This window comes from Amphiprion ocellaris, chromosome 4 (assembly GCF_022539595.1).
Source record: "Amphiprion ocellaris isolate individual 3 ecotype Okinawa chromosome 4, ASM2253959v1, whole genome shotgun sequence".
Taxonomy (NCBI): domain Eukaryota; kingdom Metazoa; phylum Chordata; class Actinopteri; family Pomacentridae; genus Amphiprion; species Amphiprion ocellaris.
The window spans coordinates 18,239,463-18,264,461 of NC_072769.1; the positions used below are offsets into that span (position 1 = coordinate 18,239,463).

Genomic DNA, 24,999 nt, shown 5'->3' on the forward strand with positions numbered 1-24,999 from the left:
ATGTGGACAATAGTTTGACACGGTTTATTCAAGAGACATCAGTGGCGTCGACTCTCTCTACAAAGCTTTTGTGGAGGAGTTCATCCTCCAGCAGACGAGGAGAAATAGAAATGGATGGCGCAACACAGCTATGATGGCTCTGTCCATTGTCGACAAAGGTCAGCACTGACAGGATGGTTTGCTGTTGGTCAAAGGCACCAATTTCTGAAATCATTGTGTGACCACAACTTAAAACATTTAACCAACAAATGTCAACTGCTGCCCGTTTATCGTTTGAAGAACTAATCAATTGGTTTATTAACCGTTTCCGCTCAGGATGATGGAACGACTACAACCAAGTGGTATATTTCTACAATATCAGACAACTGAAATGTGTTCAACGCTTTACCTTGGAATTTATTCTGAACGTGCAATGTCACTGGCACCTTCTGAATTCATTTGCAAGTTTGCTGCTCACTGCTAAAAATCTGGAAACAGACATTCAATAATGGCACCACATCTGTTTCTCACATGTGCCAGGAGAAAGTACAGACAGAACACAGGTGCAAAATGATATGAGAAATACTTCTTATTCAGGTGGGCAGCCGGTGAAATGGGTGATGAATACATCTTACAGCAGGAGTAGAACAGAACGGAACAAATCATCCTTCCCTCAGGTGTTGACATTGTGTGGAGGAAGGAAAAAAAAAAGAACACACCTATGAAGCTTTGACTCTGTGTACAATGAGTTCTTTAGGATACCATTAAGACACTATGTTTTTATTCTTCTGCTATGTGCAAGGTATAAGTTCATGGCAGAAATTACAATACAAACACTGGCTGTGCGCATCGTAGTTGAAATAATCAGGGTTTACAGACACCGTAGGGCATATCCACCTCCAGAATCAGGCTGCTCGTCTCAATTTCAAGGCAGGGGGTAAAAGGTCGGTTGCCTTCCCGCACGATTTACAACATCTTCCTCTTCTCAAATTCCTGCGGAGATGGACAACAGAGGGGGGAAAGAAGATAAGAAACAAGGTGAAGTGAAGTGAGACAGACAGACGCGGATGATTTATTCATGCAGAATTTGCACAGTTTCTGTTTTGATCCCATGTATCAGATCTGCTGTTGAGGGGGTGGGGACTGGAGGGGAGGAGGCGGGAGGCGGTGGTGGGGGGACACAGGCGGCTCTAGCTTTGGAGTGAGTGTCTGTTGTTTTTTCCTGGAGAGTGCAAATCACGCGGCGTGTACGTGTCAGTAAGTTCCAGTTGTCAACATTAAAACAGCTCACTTCTCATGATTGATAGGGGCTACACATCCGCAGAAATCTGATTTATGCGGGTTACAGTCTCCGTGTTTATCAGCACAGTCCAACCATGTGACTACAAATGAGAGACCATTATGTTAGCCATTAAAAAGGATGTCGCTATTTACATATTCAATTTGGAAAATATCACACAAATCGTGGGATGATAGAATACGTCGTTCCCAGAGAATTTTCCATTCCACAGGGGTAAAGTAACTTAATGCAAATGTCATTTATCAGGTCCGCAGAACACACAAGTGCTCCTGCACATGTTGGCCCATTTCTCTGCAGCTGTGTGGATACCTGGAGGTCTACTGCCACCTTGAGGAGGAAAAAGGTTCTTGTTTTTCTTTAAAAAAAAAAAAAAAAAAAAAAAAAACTGAAATACTTGATAGAAGCAACCTATCAAACTCTGACTTTTTAGGAAGGACAACATGAATGAAAAGACATTTAGATGGAGGCAGGGGAGTCGTGGCCTTGTTCGCTAGATTTTTTGCTTTACAGATGAGACTGGGTTGACACAGAATGAAAAAAGTGTTCGGGAATTTATAAGGTAGCTGTAGAGGTAATAGAAGGACTTTAAAAAGAGTAGAAGGATAGAAAGAGCGAGAAGAAGAAGAAGAACTTAAGGGTATAACACAGGAATCATCAAGGTAAAAGAGCAGAGCCGTCTGTGACGGAGAGAGAAAAATACAGAGGATTTTTGTTATTCTTTTTTTGGTGTGATAGACATTTGACATGCCAAGAGAAAGAGAGGGAGTAAAATGAGGAAAGTAGAGGTTGCCATTCTCAAGCAACATGTGTGAAAATACCCCTGGATTGAAACTGAGGAGAGCAGGGAGAAAACACGACGTGAAAGAAAAAGCGAGACATTTACAAGCTAGGAGTGTTAACAGCTCAGACACTCCTGGGCTCTGATATATGAGTGCAGCCGTTGTAAATATGGTCGGTGCACCTCCTTGGACTTTTGAATTTATTCCACAAACAAAATCTTGAGATTAAATGTGTGTCTGTGTGAACGCCTATACATGCAAGCTGTACTGTTATTATCAAGCGAAACACGATGGTACCAACTGTGATTATGAGTTGTGGATATTTTGTAAACAAGGAAAAGGTCATAATCATTCTACCTTGCATACGAATTAAGTCCTTCCCAGATAAATACAAGTTTACTGACACCTTGTCCTTGCATTGAAAATTCCTCTGCAAGTTTACTTTAGTCATTCTTTGAGATACGGAGCCTTACAAGAACACTTCTAAAGTTTATTTTGTTTAGTTTGGTTATTTTACTGGAATTAATTTTACATTTTTGTCTTTTCTTTTTGGTTTGAAGAGGGCACAGCTTAGTTGGAAAAAAAGATGATGCCGCATCATAATTAAGCACAAATGGAATCCAACTTCAGGGGGTTCTTGACTTATGTTGGAGTTTCGTTTCTTTCGCCGTAAGTAGGAACTCCGGCGAAAATGTAAACAAAGCTTTTCTGTGCATCATGATATCGATCAGTTCTTTGGAAAAGTCAAGAATACCAATGACTTTTATGCATGTATGAGTCATTTTACAAGAAGATAACAGATTATGTTGGACTGTTTTCACAACTTGATCAACTGGATCACGCTTGGGAGCCATAACAAAGGGCAAAAAGTTAGCAATGTAGCACAATCCAAGGTGGTGTACAACCGCTGAATGTAAACAAAATAGTCTTATAGCGCCGCGTGACGACGTATTCATCCACTCCGCTCACCAACTAGTTCCACGTAACCAGTTCTGACATAACGATGAAACGCTATTAGTTGAGGACGTCGTAAACCGAGGACCCCCTGTATTAATACGTTGTTGTTTCCTTATATTACTGTATTATAAAATAAATCCTGAGGAAGCAACTTAGTTTTTGTGCATAAGACTCTGAATAAATAGATTTTTTTAAGTTTATCTTTTACTGTTGCTTAATCACTCACGAATATTTCATGGTATAAATGGATATAGGAACATTTTCAGAGGTTTTAAATTAGCAAAAACCTCTAATAGATGTATATAAATAAGAAAAACTAGTCATATTCAGAAAAGATAAAATGAAAAAAAAAAGGTGGGTGAAGTAAAACATGCACAAGAAATTGTTGAAACTTGAGCACTGCTGTAATCCTTTGCCATCATGGACTTTTGTCAGGCATCACAAACAGCAAGAGCTTTATATGAGATCCACGGGTCGTAACAACCAATCAAAACAGAGAGCCAAACTGCCAACCCTGGGGACAATTACAACATTGATAATGGAAAAGATGACATCAACAGTACAGCACACAATTTGAAAAACGCAAACATGAATAAAAGATTAGATTGGCAAAAAACATTTCCATAACCTTAAACCCTTTTAAGTTATGAAGGGATTTCTAGTTCCGATATGAGCCATGAAGTGGTTGTTGTCTGATATTCCTCCTCTTATCCCTTATTTGAACTTCTCCAGTTGATAAAAGCATTTACTTTGCATCTCCCTGTGGCAAAAATCTGTGGCTGAAATATATTTCTGATAAACTCTGAGCTGACAGTCTGCAGGAATCCCATCTACTTCTTGTTCATGGTTTCATTTTTCTACGTCTAATGCGCATTACACAACCCTCGGTTTGGGTAAAGAATACACAAAACAAGATCTGAGGCAGAAATATTATTTGGCCTGTCATATTGTATTTTTACCAAAACCTGTCTGATGGCTAGAAATGAAAATGTTACTATTGCGAGAGAAACGGTGGAGGAAGCACGAGCAAGCTGTGTCTTGTTTGCATTGCTGTGCGTCATTGCTTTTATGACAAATAGTGCGTGAGGATGTGTTTATGTAAGTTTGAGGACAAAAAAAAAAAAAAAAAAAAAAAACATTCGATTAGATGATACACCACTTAGAAGTGAGTGTGTTCTTACTGCTCGAAATTAGATGTCTAACATATCCGATTAAAGAGGACGACGCACGTATTCACATTTGCAGAAACATGCTTTTGTCATTTGGGCAAAGCTAGTGCAGATTAGCGGTGGTCCACCTTCCTCTTTCTTTTAGTCCAAACCCAAAACATGACGTCTTCTTTTTTTTCTCTTACATGTTATTAGTTTGATTATAGCGGTCAATGAGATTAACAGAGACGCATGAACACAACATAACGAGCGACCACACGGCACGTTTTTCATCATTACACGCAATGATTATGAATTAAACTTTGGGGGAAAAAGTCATGTAAATCTATATCTGTGTGCAGTAGCGCCAGCAGTGGTAATGAAAGTATAGATGATGAATGGGTGTAATACATGCTTTCACTTTTTATACATCTTGTTAACAGTGCTTCCCCCTCGAGATAAACTGAAATAAAGAGGCAGTGGCGCCAACTCAGCCACTGCCAACACACGTTTATTAATTTCTGCCCTTCTCTCTTGCCTTTCTTTATGGCATATTAAAAGTTCAATCTCAAACTTGCTGCTACGAGAAAAAAAAAAAAAGTCAACTCTGGTTCCCGGTAAACCTTCTCACATTTGTAACTGCTCCGTGATGAAACATGGTGCTACAATTGACCCGTATCACATAATATTTTGATGTGGAGCCAAAACAGAAGCATTATTACAGTGTCATTACCATGTGATTATATTACCTCCACAATAATTACACCATCAATCAGCTCTGATTAGCTTGCTTATTCATCAACCGAAATGTGACCTTGGTAGTTACTTTATTTATATCGCATATTTACAGCTTAAGTATAATAAAATGTCATATTTAATCACTTTCTGCAGTTCTAAGTGTAAACAAATGGCTCACATGAATGCATTTTTGGCTATTTGATACAGAGATAACACAGATTTTGAACAATACAGGCAGAAACTGCAGATACAGAGGTCAGGGTTGTGAAGTGCATGACCTCAAAAGATCAGATGAGACTGATAAACAGCGCAGAAAAAATAGCATGGGAAACAAGTCCAATATATCTGAGATTAAAGGCATTATGTGGACAATGTTAGCTTGTGGCTGAGCATTTTTAAATTGTTTGGATGTGATGGTGAGAAAGCAAATGACGAATACAACACGTAAAAAAAATGATGGATTTTTGTCATGCAAGCAATGGATGGGTATAGAAATTTTCCTTATACTCTGGTAAGCTGGAGCTCTTACAGAACAGAAAGTGGTACAGAAATGTAATGTGATGCTCTGGTTTTGATGCAAGTGACTCAGGTGCTAATTCAAAGACCAAAATGCAAAGTTTTCGTCACACGAGTTGGACAGAAGCTACAGAGAAGGCTGGACATTTTTACTGAAACTGGACTTTTTGTCATTTAATTTAATGAAATCTGAACTAATAAATCTGGATGCTAGGTCTTGTCTTTGTGCACACATCTGCTCTTTTTTTATTCAAACTGTTTTTTTATTTGCTGCTGTTACACTGTAAATTTCCCCACTGCGGGATTAATAAAGGTTTAATCTATCTATCCATCTATCTATCCATCTATCTACATTGACAGCACAATCGCTGCATTGTTATTATTTTGCATTTAAAATTAGTTGTACCATAAAAGAAATTACTTACAAGTGCTGCATTTAAACAATCTTTTCAGTAAAATGCACTTTTATAAAAAGTAAAAGTGCACAATAGGTAGAATTACCCCTTTGAAAGCGTTATATGATGTCATTCATATAATTGGATTATTAGTAATGACTCATTAACATGGAAGCACCATTTTATCCTGAAGGAGATGATTGAGTTAGTTTAACTACTTTACATACTGTTCAGTAGTTTAATCATGTAGTACTGTGTTCTATTTTAAATGGCTTTCATATATTTATACTACCATTCAAAAGTTTGGGGTCACTTAGAAATGTCCTTGTTTTTGAAGGAAAAGCTGGTTGTTTTTTTTCCAATGAGGACAAAAATGTAATCAGAATTGCAGTCTAGACATTGTGAATGTAATAAATGACTATTCTAGCTGGAAACGGCTGATTTTTAATGGAATATCTCCATAGGGGTACAGAGGAACATTTCCAGCAACCATCACTCCTGTGTTCTAATGCTACATTGTGTTAGCTAATGGTGTTGAAAGGCTCATTGATGATTAGATTAAAAGTGTGAGATTTCATGGAAAACATGAAATTGCCTGTGTGCCCCCAAACTTTTGAACAGTAGTGTATGTAAAATATTTATCTGCAAATTAACTAATGCTACATTAATCATAGCTCTGAATTGTAACACTGTAAAAATATCCCTTTGAAATGTAGCAGAGGACAAGTACATAATAAAAGTGAGATTACAATCACTTAAGAAAATACTTGTACTTAGTCCACCATTGTTCATGGTTACGCAGGTTCAAGTCTTTGTATATCCACCAGTCAAAAGTTTGGACACACTTTCTCATTCAATGCCTTTTATTTACTTGTATTATTTTCTACATTGCAGATTAAAACTGAAGATTAACACTTTTTTGTTTACAACACAATTCCATCTGTATTTTTTTTTTATAGTTTTAATGCCTTCAGCACTAATCTACACTGTCTAAAACAATCAAATAAAAATTATTGAATGAGGAGGTGTGTCCAAACTTTTGACTGGCAGTGTATATATACTTGGGAGAAAGCACTCACCTTGAACATAGTGCTGCCAAGCTGAGCAGGGGACATGCTGACTACAACTCCAGCTGACTGGAGGGCTGCAATCTTCTCTTTGGCTCCGCCCTTTCCACCAGCAATGATGGCGCCCGCGTGGCCCATCCTCCGGCCGGGAGGAGCGGTCAGTCCTGCGATGAAGGACACCACGGGCTTTGCATTAGCGCCCTGGACAATGTGAAAGGAGAGAAAGAACAACATGAAAATGAGGCAGAGATGGACAGAAAAGTTGAACGAGCTCCAGGGAAAGTGTGATATTTGAGTACAGTTAGCAAAAACACCAAAGCAGGAAGGAAGGCAGCGAAACAAGTCAGGGAGGGGGATGTACAAAAACAGAGAGAATTGGTTTTCTGCACCTGCATTTTAGCCATTCATCAGAAATTAAACACTGCATGTCCTCACATTTCAGAGTCCCATGGTAACAGGCTTGTCTAACCAGCCATCTCTGTCTCAGCCTGCATTATTAAAACAAAGGGTCAATCAAGCCATTTAATTGCATGGGCTGGTGTATGACCAGATAGGGGCTCAGGCTCCTGCCATTTCATATCATCTCATTTCTGAAATGGTAATTAGTCATGCAGGCACTGATTAGCCCAGCGCCTGTCTATGCTGCTTGCTCATTGATGGATGTTACATTCAACAGTTAAGATCATTTCCAAGGTGAAGCGAGCTAATATTTCATCTTCAGCAATAACATCATAACCAGCAAGAGGGACGCTGTCTCTGTGTGTATGTGCACACGTACAGGAGCTGACATTTCATACTTCGGAATAACAACATAATTGCAGAGGACGGCTTTGTGCGCGCACACACACACAGTTAGTGTCAGGTTTTCAATGGAGGCCGTGGCTCATCTGGCACACTGCGTCCAGAGAGTGAATGTGGCATGTTTAACAGCCAAAGCAACACAGCGAGGTCCTTCAAAGACACCCACTTCCACTAGCATTTCGGTTCCAAATTTCAAACCTGACACTGGCAGGAACAAGATGGCAGCCACAAATATAAACTGGTAATGACTTTTGATAATTACGACTAGCAAGACGTATATCTGCCAGGGAAATGTTGAGGACCTTGGCTCCAAACGCAGCACTAATGAGACACTTACACAGTTCACAGGGAAATGATGAAAGAGAACAAATATCACTTTAAAGTGTTCTAAATATGTTACAAGCATCTGTTCTATGCGTTGAAAACTGCAAGCATGAAGTAAAATTAGCAGAAACATCCCACTCGAATTCATAAGTCAAATCACGTTCTGAATAAACAAACCACCCTCATGTGAATCGAGTCTTAAATCTACCTCAAACGAAAGAGGTTTAATTACTCTATTAATCCCGGGCTCCCTGGGCACTAAATAACAATTCATACAGGGAGGGGAGTCATACTACTATTCGCTTTATCCATCTTTTGTCTCCCACTGTTAGCAGTGCAGATTTATTACCTTAATTATGAGACCAATAAGGTAGTTTCCCCGTCTGTGTGCCAACATGACAGGAGGAGGCTTTGTTCTATAAACACAAATATCCTGATCCAAAGTGAGTGAATTGTACTGACAGACTTAGAAAGTCTAATTGAGACAATTATATGTTCTTATAAACATGATAGCGGCGGCATGAGTAACTGACGTGTGTGTATGTGTGTAAAAACTCACAACAACACTTTTCTAACCTCAGACTTCCTCCAGACCAGCCTTAATTTTCAGTGTTGTTTCCTCAGAATTACAAAGGATTTAGTTAAGGTCAGTGGAGACAGGCTGGTCTAAAAGTCAAGAGGCTGAAGTAGAAACACACAAAAAGAAAATCATTAAATCTCTACAGCAGCTTAGGAGCCAAATATGCCAACCTAGTTGATATGCATGACCCAAATATGGTTATACCTTTTAAAACTTATTTCTGACTTCACAAAGCCTTTGAGACTCTGACAGGCAGAATTTGATACAGGTGACATTTTAAGACCACGCCATGCTGGCAATAGTGAACATCACCACTGATGAAGACTGAACGTTGAAACATGCCCTGCATCATAAAATCTGACAGCAGAATCTAGCAGGAAGTATGAGGTTGTATTCTTGAATTTCACAGAATTAAGTTGCCGGTAGATAAACAGTGTGAAGTAACTCGACTGTAATGGTGGTGAAAACTGAAATCAATACTTCCTCACCTTTTGGTATAATGTGTCTTTCTCAACTACGGGTTCAATATATTTAACACACACACAAATCAATCACGACACTCGACCTTTAATTTCACAGAGCATTCGATGCATTATGTGTCAAGTGTGCTATTATTTGTCAAGTAAATGTGAAATACAGCATCTTAAAAAATTATTTCCTCATCTTATCAGCAATATGTCCACAATTAAGTGTAGAATATAGAGTGTTGTTTATTCCATGTGCGCTATTATAGTCTTTGCTGGAGTGGCTGTGTTCTTTTTGCTAATTTGAAGTGTGAGGTTCAGCAGGAAAACTGTCAGACATAATAATTTGCTAGTTTATGAATAACACCTCACTAAAAGTAACACATTCCTGGAATGATCCATGTGTACGCGAAGTTATAATGTTCAGGTGAGACTGTTTGAGAGGTGATGAATCAACTGTAAGGCCATTTGGAGGACAGAATGTGTTCTGCTGTTGAACTGTACTGCATTATGCAAAGAGCTGTTATTGTTTTAAATAACGTAACGGGGTGGAGAAATTAACCAGTCAGTCTTAAGCCATACCAGCTTAATAGCACCACAAATATCACAATAAAAACACTCAGAGAGCGCAGTACTCTGCCAAGGCTGCTCAGTTGTTGTATGAATTCCGACGGATAAGTCCCGATAAGTCCAGTGGATTTGTAGTAGGATCACAATCATGTGATCCTCAGCAGGCAGCTGATGTAGTGTTCACTTGTTGCCATAGTTACAGTGATGTTGTGCCGCTATGCAATGACACAGAAATCTTTAACAAATCCGTGGATCCAGATTATAAGCTGCATCACTGCCAAAATCTAATCAGTTGGTTCTTGTGTCATTTCTGACCTTCCCTGAAAATTTCATCCAAATCCATTTGTCCATTTTTGAGCAATGTTGCTAACAGACTGACGGAAGGACAAACGTACGCCGATTGTCACATAACTCCGCCGCGTTCCTTGGCAGAGTAAATAGTTCAATCAAAATCTGATTATTTGATGGGAAGTGAAGCTATTTTGTGTGAGCAGAGAGTCTGTTCTGTTTTCAACAGATGTTGAAGCCGTAGCGATTGGTTGTTCAGTTAACACGATTTACAAAGAAAGATGCTGACTGCGGTAACGGTCTCATGCATGTTGCCATTTTCCTGTCATTATTCTCCATAGCTGGGCTGTGATTGGTCAGCTGCTCCTCCAACAGATAACAATTGCTGCTAATAGGCACTAAACCAGGCCCATTTATCCAATCTAAGATGTGAAATTTGAGGTCTACAACCATACCCTTTGTTTCCCATTGTCAGAGAAAAAGCAGTGAGTGAACACCAGATTTTTTTCAGTGCACACACAGAACAGACAGCTAGCAGACTGTGAGGTAGATAACTGCTAAATTTGACAAAAAACATAGAATTAGAACTGCCACTAATATGTTAATAAATAATACAAATCTAAAAGTATTCAAGTCAAGAAAAGTTAAGTTTGACTCCAAGCAAAAACAACAGAGCTGCCATTGCAAGTTGAAGAGTTGAATCATTTGTCAAGGACCCCTTGACAATCTAGAGTTTTTCTTTTTCAGTAACAGGATGAAAAAGACAAGAGCTTACAAAAATGCACAGGGATAACACTTAAATGAGGGATTACAAGTAAGTTAAATTCTAAATATGTTTGCATTTTGCAGCACAGCTAACTGGTTTGCCAGCAAAATAAATAAATCCACATATCAGTATGTCCTGGTGGTTTAGAGACGAGAGCAGCTGACACCTGAGGTGGAGCGGGTGGTAAACCATACTCACCACAGAAGTAGAAAGTGTGACAGCATTTTGTACACAAAGTTAAATAAAGTTAAAATCAAACTCTGTATTGTTAGAAATGAAGAATCATTTAATAATATCTAACATGGCAAACCACTTGAAACAAGTGAGGTCACATCAGTTATTTGATTAAGTAAGGCAGTGAATTTATTGTAAAGTGTTCATTTTTAAAAAAAAAATAATATGCTGTTTTTTATGTTAAAAGTGTTTTTGTGACAAATCTACACTACCGAGGCTTAGACACACCTCATTTAATGTTTTTTCTTTATTTTCACGAGTATTTACATTGTAGATTCTCACTGAAGGCAACAAAACTATGAATGAACACATATGGAATTATGTAGTAAACAAAAAAGTGTGAAATAAGTCAAAACATGTTTTATATTTTAGATTCTTCAAAACAGCCACCCTTTGCTTTGATTACTGCTTTGAACACTCTTAGCATTCTCTCAAGGAGCTTCATGAGGTAGTCTCCTGAAATGGTTTTCACTTCACAGGTGTGTCTTGTCAAGGTTAATTTGTGGAATTTCTTGCCTTCTTAATAGAGTTGGAACCATCAGTTGTGTTGTGCAGAAGTCAGGTTGGTACACAGTTGACAGCCCTATTTGACAACTGTTAGAATCTATATTATGGCAAGAACAAATCAGCTAAATAAAGACAAGCAACAGTTTCTACAATGTAAATAGTTATGAAAACAAAGAAAACCCATTAATTAAGGTGTCCAAACTTTTGACTGGTCGTGTATGTGGTAGACTAACAAATATCTGTAATTTTAATAGGCTTTAATTCAAATTTGACATCATATCCAGTTGTCCTAATTTTTAAATGCCCAAAAATATGTTAATATGGCTCTGGTGCAGTTGACTATGTTAATGTGGTCTGACTCATCAGTGAAGCTTATGCCAGTTGATTTTTTTTGATTGCCAGATATGAACAAATATTCAAATCTTCGTCACCAAATCCAATTTGACTGACAAAATTCTGAGTCATGTGTAGCTCTATGAAACAATGTCCTCAGACATCTTTGTGTGGTTCTTTACTGTTGAAAACAAGGTCTAAGAACACTATTTTATGTACCATGTTCTACACAATTGACTTTCAACAGGAGATCTGCAGCTTACTCCCATGCTCTGCTGGGCTTTTTCATGCATGTGTTTCATTTGAACTGTCCCTTGCTGTCAACACTCTGGGTGATTGGGTGGGGGGTGTTTGTCCTTTATTTGTCGAGTGAGAAAAGTTATTCTCCTGAGACGCCAGCAGGAGATTTGCATGCATTAGAGCAGCCGAGGGCAAATCAAATCCATTTCTCAGCTCAAGAGCGCCACAAGCACACACACTCACACACGCAAGCACAGAAACAAACATACACACTGAAACACTGACAGCCTAAAAGTAATCTGCAAGTTGCAAAATGCCAAGTTCGGTCCTCCTGAAGTTAAAAATGTCAACGACAAGTTCTCAGCCACTTGGCTACATTAGCTAATCGTCACCCTCCTGCTCTTTATCACATGTGGGCATCACAAAAGGTTCACTGCTCATCAACACTGCCGATTTCTAGAACACGTCCTGTGAATCATACCTTCATCCCATCTGTCGCTCTTTATCTTGATCACACAAATCACATGGACATAGAAAAGAAAGACAGGAAGCCTGAGGCCACGATCACAAAGAAAGGACACGCTCATAGCTTCGCCTAGTTCTCGACACATAATGGTTTTTAGTGTTCACTAGAGGTGACAGATTTGAAAGGGCATAACTGAGAGCTAATTCGGAAAGGATACTTTTTTTAGATGAATAGATATATCTGCTGAGGTGGAGCACTTTAGAAGAGGATATTGTATGTAGTGTAGGTAAAACTAAATAATGGGTGTCCTGTGTTTTATTTCCTTACAGAGTTGTGCTGTTTCAGGTACTCTGCTGCATTCTCCTCCGCATTCCCCCCGATTTCTCCAATAAGGATGATGCCCTCCGTCTTGGGATCCTGCAGGAACACCTCCAGACAGTCTATGAAGTTTGTACCATTAAATGGATCCCCGCCGATACCTTGCAGGAGACAAAGCAAACACATGTTGTGTACTCAAGACTCTCAAAGGATAATTCCTGTGAATATTTGAGGATCCCACAGCTGTTTAGCTTAAGGGAAGAAGGTAAAAGCAAACTTCATGCCAATATAATTTGACAGTTAGCACTAAGATACACTGGGGTTGCCCTGACTGAATTGTGTAACAGGAACACACCGAGTGTTACTTCAGGGATTTGATTTCACTGACATTTTCGCACTTAATATGTCAACTTTTGCTACTCTTTATGGCTGAATTTCATCTCATTTTCACTGAGCACAATTAATAGAAATCCTCAACATGCATCCAGCGGCTTCAGACCCTCTTACAGTTTGCTGAAAGTATGGTAAGCTTGTTAGCGAATGGTCACATTTACATATCCAACATATCTGGAACCATGTCTCTAGTAACCTGTCAAACCCAAGTGTAACAACTTATCTCCTTTTAAGCCTGTTTTTGGTCCTCACCAACTCCTTACAAACATATGTGGCAGCTCTACAATCATTAGCAAGACACCAACTTTGTCTGTCTGGCATTTGGTGCTAGGTGGGTAGCTCACAGTGGGGTTATCAAAGCTTTATCATTGTGTAACAGTTGCCTGCTGTATGTGGAAACAACTCAATGAGGGTCGTGCCAGCAACTAAAACAATGAGCTGGGTGACACTGAAAAGCTCCACAGAGCCAAGGGGAAATACATAGTCTATTTTTTGAAAGATTATCTTTTGGCATTTTTGCCTCTGTTAAGCCCCTTTCAGACACAGGATAAGTAACACTGGTAGTTTTATCTGGTCAAGTTGCGGCATTCTGTCATCAAGACGTAGGTCATTTTTACACTAAGTTTATCACGGCATCATTTAGATCCACCATAGTGATGAAAGAGCACATGTGATATTTATCAAAGATGCAAGACTGGACAGTACATCAACTGATGTATATTATATAAAAAAATGCAATAGTAAACAAAAGACGCTACTAAGATCAAGTGTATTAAGCGAATAACCATTAAAGTGTATGTACACTACCGTTCAAAAGTTAGGGGTCACCCAGACAATTCCATGTTTTCCATGAAAACTCACACTTTTATTCATGTGCTAACATAATTGCACAAGGGTTTTCTAATCATCAATTAGCCTAGAACACAGGAGTGATGGTTGCTGGAAATGTTCCTCTGTACCCCTATGTAGATATTCCATTAAAAATCAGTTGTTTCCACTTAGGATAGTCATTTACCACATTAACAATGTCTAGACTGGATTTCTGATTCATTTAATGTTATCTTCATTGAAAAAAAATACTTTTCTTTCAAAAATAAGGACACTTATAAACGACCCTAAACTTTTGAATGGTAGCATATGTCTTAGATACCAAAAGTCTATCCAACTGTGGCCACTACGTAGCAAGTAATTTAACGTTATAAGCTGTCAAAGTTTACCTGTCTGATGTGAAGAAAAGTACAGCCATTAGTTCCTAGCCAATTATGTCTCTATGTCTAAAACGATTTATAACTATGAGAAATAAAGTTGCTGCTTTTGTGTCGTGTGCAATTCTCCTGCTGTGGAGATACTCGTGGATTCTGCTGTTGTACGATGTTGCAGATACTTAATAAACTCAGAGGAAAGACTTCTGGAAGCAACAAACTACATTTACGCTCCTGTTAACATTTCATCAAAACCAGGATTTAATCATTATTAGTGAGTCTCATTAATTTGACATGCAGATTTTGTCTTCATTGCAGTGAAGTTTTATCTTTACGGACTTCACTCTGCAATAGATGTTAAATAGCAGGATTAAGTAAAAGAGAAAGGTGTGATTTTTGGCATGCAAACTGTGTCATTTGTACCATCTACAATGTTTCTGGACTGGTAATGGTACAGAAGTATGGAAAAGTCTTCCCCAAATTGCTTCCCACAACGCAAAGTGTGCCACTTGCATGTCTATCTATGTATGTGTTGTAAGGAATGCAGAGATGTCATGAAGTCCAACATGGTAGGACTGCCATTGCAACTTTGACAGAAAAGTGATCAGAGTGCTCATTCAGACAGGAAGCCTACACATTCAGATTAATAAAAAGGAGTGAATGTCGGAAAAAGTCTTCAAGATATTGACAGTGAATCGAAACTGGAAATGTGAAAAAAGACAACAGGGAAATGACAGCATAAAGGCCCAGCTGGCTGTGAATCGAACGGGGGACTCACTGCTGAGGGCCTCATGAAACTGGTACGCACCCCCAACCACTCAGCCACCCCTGCAAACTCATTTTAAAATTTTTGTCAGAAATAAAGTCAAACTGGACCTGAGGTTTATAGGAACACCATTTTTCAATTTTACTTCAATTGTCCCTGACCACCTTTATCTCTGCATGGTAGTTTAATGATGCCTTTCATTTCATATCCAAGGAACATGAGCTTTAGCAAACCACGAGGGTGCAATAATAAGTTTCAAGAATAATTTCCACCAGGATCTATAAAAGCATGGGCAAACCTCCACAAGACAAATCTTCACAGACAAAATGTCACCTAAATTTATATTCATACTATTAAAAAACCTGGCAACACCAAAAAAAAAAAATTACATGAATAATAATCAAAGTGAACCACATTACCAGCAACAAAGATGACAGTGATATTAAATATTGTATTAACTGTAATTTGCTGTAGCCCCTAGGTCATACTCAAACTTAAGAAGTCGCTAGCAGACCCACCAATAAACCCCCTTAATGAACTCTACAATATTTAACACGGTTGCGGCACTGGCTTTATGAAGTCTGGCTGTAAGATACTCTAAAATTTCTAAATAATAATGAAGCCAAGTTGTTTTTCATTTAATACTGGTGTCCAACCAGGTCTTTAATATGGATTTTGTAGTGGCAGATAAGTTGGCCAAAAGAATTTGTTTTTGCAAAACAATTTATCTTAATTCTGATGTATTGCCAAGATGTAATAGAGTTGGCTAGAATGTTGTCACTACACAATGTGTAATTGCCTTGACAACACATATACATATACATATATACATAAACAATCATGGTCATCATTTTACAGGGAATGACAGTAGGGGTCGATGAATGAATCTGGCAAGTTAATGAACAGCAAGAAAAGTGGTTCTGCATAATGTCACAGCTTCAGGTTGTGCTATAAAGCTGCATGTGTAGAAATCTATAAATTGCAAATATGTGGCTGTAAGGAGGTGCAGGAAAGAAAAGAAGGGTAATGAACAGATGGGCAGATAATGGAAAAGTTCCACAATAGGCTCTACTCTTCAATATGTGCGATTATGACTATCTAAATAGACTTCATCAGAAAGGTCGCACTGAATAATTTTTAAAAAGCAGGAAATGAAAGAACAACGAAGAGCAGAAAAGCATATTATCAAGCACTATATTTTAAAATCTTTCCTGTATAGAACATAATTCAGATAATGCGGTGAGTGCTTAAGAAATGTGACACCACCCTTAATATTTTCGGGACAAAGACTTTGAAAATAGGAAGGCAAAGTTTCTGCTTCCATCTGAGCCACTCAATAGGACTGTTCACTCTCGATACGGCTCTTCAAAGATAGCAGCGACTTTAATGTTCAGATCTGAGAGGAACACTCTTAAGCACTGATCAGAAAGTTGGCAATTTGCTTTTTAATACAAAATGTCTGTGCTATTCGGCGAGCTATTAGTATCTGATGAGTTTTGTGCGAGGTGAACTTGGTAGATCACCTTCTTATTACTCCTAAGTCCAGTAAGATGTTCTTTTTTTCTCTAGAGTAATTAATAAAGATGAAAGTCTCATCCCATCACTCACATCTGACGTCTTGCCAACATTCACCACAAGCCTCAAATTAAATATAGGTGTGTGATGTTGAGTGGTTGGTAATAAGTGACCATCTTGTATTTAAAGCAAATGCAGCACATATGAAAATCAAAGTCCCTGCGTTATTCTATGTAAAATTTTATTTGTGTCTACCAGCAGCAGCCCACGAAGCCACACAATTTAGTTGGAACTTCAGGAATACGATAAAAGTTTGTTTTAATGCTGGATATGAACATAAGTGCTAAGTTTAAATCTGAAATGTCACAGGTCATTGGTTTCTTACCAACACAGAGTGACTGTCCCAGGCCTACTTGTGTAGTTTGGTGCACAGCTTCATACGTCAGGGTACCCGATCTGGAAACAATGCCTGAAAGAAAGGTATTAAAAACATTCTCAATGTTGTATTTATTAATAGAAACACCACCAAAACATTTCAGTCAAAGGTGATAAAACGCGGCTGATATTTTCAGTTGGATTTTGATTGAATTGTTTCGTCGTGATCGCAAAAAAACAAAATAGATCCTTATCATAACAGAGCTCTGTAACAGCTGTTCTGTCTGTGCTCTGGTGATGATGGCAGTCGATTTACTATAAAACAGACTTCCTGTGAAGGTTCACTCGCCAGCAGCGGCACACACTGCTTATCAATCTGTCAATGGCAGAAGCTCAATTTACAGTAGTACAGTGCTGTAAAAATGTTCAATTTGTGAAGAAAGGTAGTAGCAGGATTGTTTCTTCTTGTTTCCGTGCTGTTGGAGACACTTGTAGGCAGTTAGAAGGTGAATTTCAGTGTCAACACACAAACACACAAAAAAAAAAACTTTTAGCATTTAAAACCAACCTATATTTTATAAATTAAATGTCTAAACATCTATCAAAAGATGTTAACCTGTGATTTCACAAATTTGATATATACATCAGATAATCTCACCAATTCTTCCTTTCTTGTGAATGTGACCTGGCATGATACCAATCTTGCATTCTCCAGGCTGCAAAGGGATGCATTGCAGGTTTTAATTTAAAAAAGGCACAATTCAACTACATGCATGCACAAGATGGTTACTCTATATCACTATAAATGTTTCATGACTTGTCCAACTTCAAACTCAATCTCTTGTATAACTTTTATTCTTCACTGAATTAAACATTTCTCTCTGCATTTATTATTTGTATTTTAAACACCATCCACTGTCCAAATGCCTACGAGTAAGAACCATTTGAGAATTTTATTCCACCTTAAAATGTAAATTTTGCTATACCTTGTAACCAAGCTATGTACCTTCAAGGTTTTATTTTTACTATGCAGAATATTAATGCATTAAATCTCATACTTGTGGATTCATAAGAAGGAATTTGTACTTTCAGCACTCTCGGCTATAACCAAAAAGGGAAAAAAAAGAAAATAACAATACCAGATGCATCATTGTGTGTGCGCTTACATTGATGACTCCTGGGCAGTTGGGGCCTATGAGGCGGGTGGCGCTCTGGCGCAGGAGCTTATGTTTGACTCGCACCATGTCCTGCTGGGGGATGCCCTCAGTGATGCACACCACCAGGGGCATCTCTGCGTCAATGGCCTCGATGATGGCTGCTGCCGCGAATGGAGGAGGTACATAAATCACAGTGGCATCTGCCCCTGTGCCCTCCTTTGCCTGCGGCAATGAACAAAAAGGTATTGGTGGTGCATTAAAAATGAAAATTCTACAGTTATGAAATAGTGCCACCTAATGTTCCCTTTAAAAAAAAACATCCTTCACAGGAGGTTGGCTGTAAATCTGATCAATTTCAGGTCTTGTTTTGAAATATACAAGAGATTTTTAAGACACACAAAGACTGGATAAGGAGTCACACATACCTCCTTGACTGAGTTGAAGACGGGCAGACCGAGGTGCGTCTTGCCACCCTTTCCAGGGGAAACACCTCCGACTAACTGGGAGCCATAGTCAAGAGACTGCTGACTGTGAAATGTTCCCTACAATGGAAGATGAAACAAAGTGTGTATGTGTGTGTTATGAAGCAAGGCACAGCCACTTTAAAAGTGTTAACATTGAGATATCATTGCAGACAGAGAGAAAAGTGGAAATATGCTGCTATGGATTATTAATCAACAGTGCTGCAGATGCATAGATCTAGAAGTGAGGCTGGATTCTAGTAGGGGGATGATGCTACCGGTAAATATATTCGATGCAAAGGAATCGAAATGTTCTTGACAAATAAATAATGGTATAAGCTTAGTGCAATCTCCTTGCTGAACATTTCAAAAACAAATCTAAAGTTACATTGGATATTCTCCAGTGCTGACTGTAAAATATCTCCTAAGAAAGTGAGTTTATAAAAATTATTTCATGTACCGTCACTTCCATGTAGGAAACAGACAACGTGCCGCGGCTGCCTTGACACAGCTGGTGCATTTTATTCACTTCACATCACTTGCTTCAAGCCAGCTTGTAAAAGCATATCAATATTTACATAATTTTACATTTTTTAAAGTTTGTTTCACGTTTGGTTAAACACAACTTAGCCTCAAGAGACTTTTTGTTGCCATTTCTGACACACATTTAGTGTGTGCATGCTGTAATTTTAAGGAAAGAGTGCACAAAGAGTTCACTTTGTTTTTTTTATACCTCATTGAATTAAGGTAACTATATAACTATTAACTATTAACTATATAACACACCCTAAGACACCAATGCTGGACATTTAGGCTAATAATAGTACTGGGAGTTTGAAATAAAATCTTAATATATTGAGCAATGGAGCTTCTTTCATAAGGATCCTCCATTGTTTTCTTTTTTTTAAAGATTTGTGATCAAGGTACGTTTATAGAGGCACCCTAACCATATTTTTGGCTGGCCTTTTGTTTGTTTGTTTTTTTTTGTTTGTTTTTTTAACATCTTACTTTTTTAACACTACTTTAACACATATTCCAATACATTTGCAATGAGCTTATACTAGCCTGACCAAAGCATCTGTGTAGTCTATATTAAGACTCACTGTGGCTTGTGCTGTTAATTCTCTTAATCCCATAACCTCCTCTGTGAGTAAATTAGTGCAAAGTTATGCTGTGGAGACGGCCTTTGTTTAAAACCTACTTACCAAAATACATCAGACATGGGAAGAAAAGTCTACAAACTGATACAGATCTAGAATGCTAAAATAGAAATTTATGTAAGGGTGCAGTCACACAAAAACACTGACTCTAAACTGACCTTCAAGATCTGTTAATGACCTTTTAAAACAAGTTCAGCAAATACATTGTAAATCCTTCATATTTTACAGTTTAAACAACAAATCACCTCAGGGATGTGTCAAGCTGATATGGAATATATGTGTATTAAAACTTGTGATGGACTTTTATCAAATTGGAGTAGAATAACATTTGTTTTTCCAGCCCTAAAGCTACTGAAGGGAGGGAAAGGAGAAACTGCATTAGGAGGTCAATACTTGCTAGGGTTTGTTATCTTAGTCTATTATTATATCTCTTGCCGTTCCTACAAATATCACCATCATTTGACAAGAAAAATAAACAAGATAAAGCAGATATAACACTAACAGCAATAGAATTTATTTAGTAAGATAAAATCTTGCGAGTGAATCTCAGTTGTACTCTCTCAAAAAAAAAAAAAATGAGTGCACCAGGTCAGTCCTAACTGATTTTCCGCTGAACAAATCCTATCAGTCTGAGGTCGGTTAATATCACTGCAGAGGATGAAACAATGTATATAAAGTAGGAAAGATTGTAGCTACAAGTGCAAATAAATGACCTTAATGTAAAAATTATAACTAGCCTATTAAGAGGAATTAGAAGCTATGAATCAGCATTTTTCCCCCTCATTTGTAATATACTCTTTCACCCTGCTAACTTTGCTGTTTTTGCCAGTCATTATTATCGCAAATGCTGGGACAATAATTTTGAAAAATGGCTTGCTTATCAAGCCAGGAAGACACGACAATGTGCACTCAATAGCACTTGCTTCATTTCTCATCCTTTTCTAATTACCCCGAGTGTTCACTGGAACTATATTTAACAACCTTTTATTATGTTGAAGAGAAAATGGAAGATGAAAAATGGAATGTGCATAGGGACAGGGCGGGATATAAATCTGTAAAGTCCACATTTCTGGCTTGTTGAACACACTTGCCAAGATTTTTATCCTCCTTGCCTGGACACGGTTCAAAGACAATCACCTGATCTTTTTGGTGCTCAAAAAAAAAAAAAGACACATCGGATCAACAATGTGCCATACAGAGTTATTATTACCGACTGAGACAATGGCTTTTGGCAGTTTTTGAACGAAATAAAGAATGTAATTTTCACTTCAAAATACCAACAGTAAAAAAAGGATTTACAAGTTTTAAAGCTGTGAGATTACTCTGGCAACACTTTCACTAAATCAACAGAAATATTACAGCAGTATCAAGTGTCTCAAGAAAAAATTTTAGCATTTACACAGACCAAGACCAACAAATTTCAAAACAAATTAATGCTCCAGTCAGGTCAATTTTACACTTAGTCTGCAAGACTTTAAAAAACGCTTGATATAAATGTAATTCCTGCAATCTCTAAATAATTTTTACTTGGTACTGTACTTCTGTTTCTCGGCATTGTAATTCTCCTAATGCTACTTCTGTTTCCAATGGAAAAAAAGAGAGACAAAAATACAAATTTTCAGTTATGAGGGAGTCTTGTAGAACTTATCCAAGACAACAACCTGCTCTGTCCAAGGAAACAAAGTTTATCCTTATCTTAACTGATGTTCTAAGGTTAGTAGGCATTGTGCTCTGAAGCAAACCAGTGATTTTGGGCTGTAAAACTGAAATTATTAGAATTGAAATGACATAATTTATGTAATTAAAACATGCACGACTACAGGTACACCTAGTTGTAACTCAATAGGGAGATTTTAACAAGTGATGGAAACAATACACTTCTAGAATCTCTTCTCTCTGGTAATCTCAGTCATACAGAAAGCACCGACACTCACAAGACACTCACCAAAAATGAGGAATTGTGTGTGAAGAAAGGAAAGACTGAGATTTCACAAGATTACAGCAACCCAGACAGTTTTGAAGCAACAATAAAGTTTTGAATACAAACCTGCTTCCCTGTGAAACCTTGGCAGATGACCTTCGTGTTCTTAGTGATGTAGAGGTTCTTCCTTGACCCCGTATAACAGTGCCTGACTCCAATCTGCTGCACTGGATGGAGAGAGAGAAAGTGTGCAACATAGGAAGCGTTTAGGTGTCAGATGTCCACACATAGTTCAATATAAATCATCAAAACATTTTACATGCATAGAAAACATGTTTTATCATTAACTACTTCATTTAAATGCAAAATGATTGGCTTTACGTATGAACTGAACAAAATCTAGCTTCATTTATTTATCTATTTTAAACTTTTTTTCATATCGAACAGATAAAAACTGAAATAGGAATATTCACTTAGGCTTAAAGAACTCGTCCTCTCAACTGCAGTGTTTTGGCAACAGTATCTTTGCTTCTGCAGCTTTCTTTTATTACTGCTAGGCAACAATTTCAGCTTTATAAAGAACATATTATGTCTCATTATACTGATTTAAGTGATGAACTATAGTTTTAAAAAAGTATATTATCAGCATGTTCAACAGCTCACACATTCATTTAGTATCAGTCTTATCAGCTCTGTTTCCAGCAGCTGCAGACAGCTGTTGTCAAATCCCAGCCTGAGACATAGCAAGTGCAACTGAGGAGACTCTTATCAAGTTTATATTTACTGTAAACCTGGCATGATGCAGACAGTAGATGTTACATAATCTTGCCTTATAGGCCAAACTAGCAACATGCTGCACCATTGATAACATGACTATGGGACCGACTTTGTAGCTGGTTAAACAGAAGTTTTAATTACTATTAGAAAAATTTCAAGCAGACTTTTAATGCTGACACAATTTGTTGATTGACCCACTTGTCAACCAGTACAAAATAAATTAACAAAAATTGTATGATTTATTTAGCGAATCGGCTAACTGCAAAAAAAAAAAAAAAAAAAAAAAAAACTGCAAACACTTTCAAGTTCCAGGTTTTAAAATATCCTCCAGGACTTTATTGTGACATTTCAAAAACTACTTTATATCAAACAATAAGTACCTTTGAGTATTTATTCAGATGATGCTGCCAAAACAAGTGATTTAACATTGATATCCAAAAACCAAAACAGAATGCAACTGTTCAGGACACTAGTCTGAAGTATGTTCAATCCTGGGATAAAAGCACTTCAAATACAACTACGAGTGACAAAGTAAATGGTGAAATGAGGTAAAAGGGGTCCATGACTTTTCGTAACTGTCTGTAGGGTCTTTAAGGTCAAAAAACAAAACAAAACGATAATTTCATAAAGGCGTACAAGACATTATCATTTTGCGATTTGTCAGACTGGACAAAACTCTATAGGTAGACTACAGCAGACCAGAAGCAAACAGTACTGGACAGTGCAATGGATGACTGACCTTTGCTCTGCATTCAGTGCCTCACTCAAAACAACCTATGACACTGTGCAAAGTCCGGCTGCTACAACCCACCCCTAAGCTGAATGCCTTAACAAACTGACAGTTATGGAATTAATGTGATGTCTTGTATAACTTAAACATACTCCTGCAGAGACATTTTTCGAAGCAAACCTAAATGACAAACTTTCTAATGCATGGAGCTGTGAGCACGCAGCCTACAATCTGACAGAACGGCTAATTTAGCTGCTCTCAATCACTGCTAAGTGAAAACTAAACATTAGCTCCTTTGATAAGCTCCACAGAGCGACAGGACGCGCTACATTTTGGTGAAGAGGGCACGCAAGGTCAGAGATGAAAACTTGCCTGGCAGCTGGCTGGTAGTGGGTTAAAGTTAGATTTCACTTGGACGTTAGCTTAAAGCTAGCTAGTTAGCTAGCTTGTTGGCTAACTGCAAGTGAGCGTTACCGACGTACAGCTAAGGTTGTCAAGCTAATATGGCTAACTAGCATGTAAGCTAACTGACAGCCAACCTAGGGGGACGTTGGCTGTCAGTGCAGGACTGAGAGAGCCTGAAAAAGCTCAGCTACTGTTCAGCACAAGGCCACTGAGCATTCATGTGCAACAGAAGCTAAATTGTTCAACATTTTAAGTTACCAATGCTGTAATTTGTTAAAATACTTACAAAGCAGCCTGGCAAACAACCTGCTGTGAGACATCTTCGGTCATTCACCAATGACACCGGAGGCTGAGGACCTCATTCCCGGAATTTAGCTGGCTACATATATCCCTGAAATGTCTGAATCCTTAATTAAGTTGAAAATATTTTCTTTGTTTCAAATTAAACCTCAGATTTCATGTATTGATCTATATTTTCCCTTCGGTGTAATTTCTAGGAGCTGTGAATTAGACTGACATCACTCTGACACAGGCGTTAAAAATGTCCAGGCAGTAACATGCCTCAACTCACTATGAACTCTGGGTAATGAAGTTCTCCGCAGAGTAATGGAAAGGAGCCTGTGTCGGCAGTAGAGGGCGCATCGATCATATAGATCATTTCAGGTAATATGGGCTTGAATACCCTTTGCAAAAAAAAAAAAAAAAAAGCGAGGGTTTATTGAATGTTTTCTTGAGCTTGGAAGGAGTAATTTTGAAAAGAACAAAAATGACACTAAATAGTTGTTTTGGAGCTTCCTTCTACACAATGAAACACATTTAGATGTCGATATCTAATCTAAGATTTTTTTTTAGCAGCACGCTATCTCTCAAATTCTCAATTGTTTCATGTATTTGACTGGTTTTCTAAACTGGCTCGTCCTCTGCATCCATGTATTGTTTCTCCCTGTTCTGGGAGGGTGGATAGTTTTTCCTGTAATTTGCTTTGGGGATCCCATTTAATTAACAGCAAAGATGCATTCGTATTATTGCATAGTTGCATTATTGCAAACTATGGCCATATGGTAAATGAAGCCCGACTTCTTAAATACAGGAATTTTATGTCTCAATGTGTAATTAAAATAATGGTGAAACTTGACGAAGATAACCTGAAGTCATTTTATGCTCATAAACTCTTTGTCTGTGGGGCATTCTTGGTGTAACAGTCATCAAAAATGTTTATTAGGTTGGGTAATACCACTCAATATACACTGCACTTGTCTGATCATAATATATTGTTGTTTTATTCTACTTGCAAATGGTATGTTTTGTCTTGTCTTCTCTCATTTTGTATTTATTTTACTTTATTTTACAAATTGATTCCTTTGAAA

The 24,999-nt window shown here is 37.9% G+C and overlaps 1 protein-coding gene across 1 annotated transcript; it reads right to left on the minus strand.

Moving 5' to 3' along the window:
- Window positions 1-375: 375 nt before the first annotated feature.
- On the minus strand, window positions 376-24,078 carry suclg1 (succinate-CoA ligase GDP/ADP-forming subunit alph). Its single transcript, XM_023269076.3, has 9 exons — window positions 23,919-24,078; window positions 21,847-21,947; window positions 18,604-18,720; window positions 18,188-18,400; window positions 17,680-17,737; window positions 17,032-17,115; window positions 12,780-12,931; window positions 6,892-7,080; window positions 376-972 (listed from the first exon to the last, which is right to left on the minus strand). The coding sequence occupies exons 1-9, from the start codon at window positions 23,950-23,952 to the stop codon at window positions 946-948; spliced, it is 975 nt and encodes a 324-aa protein (XP_023124844.2). The 5' UTR covers window positions 23,953-24,078; the 3' UTR covers window positions 376-945.
- Between the last annotated feature and the right edge of the window lie 921 nt (window positions 24,079-24,999).

Coding starts and splice junctions, on each gene's coding strand:
- suclg1 (XM_023269076.3), bottom strand. CDS start 23,952: ATGTCTCACAGCAGGTTGTTTGCCAGGCTGCTTT. Junction 18,401..18,603: donor TCTTCAACTCAGTCAAGGAG/GTATGTGTGACT, acceptor TCATTGCCGCAG/GCAAAGGAGGGCACAGGGGC. Junction 17,738..18,187: donor ACTGCCCAGGAGTCATCAAT/GTAAGCGCACAC, acceptor ATCCCTTTGCAG/CCTGGAGAATGCAAGATTGG.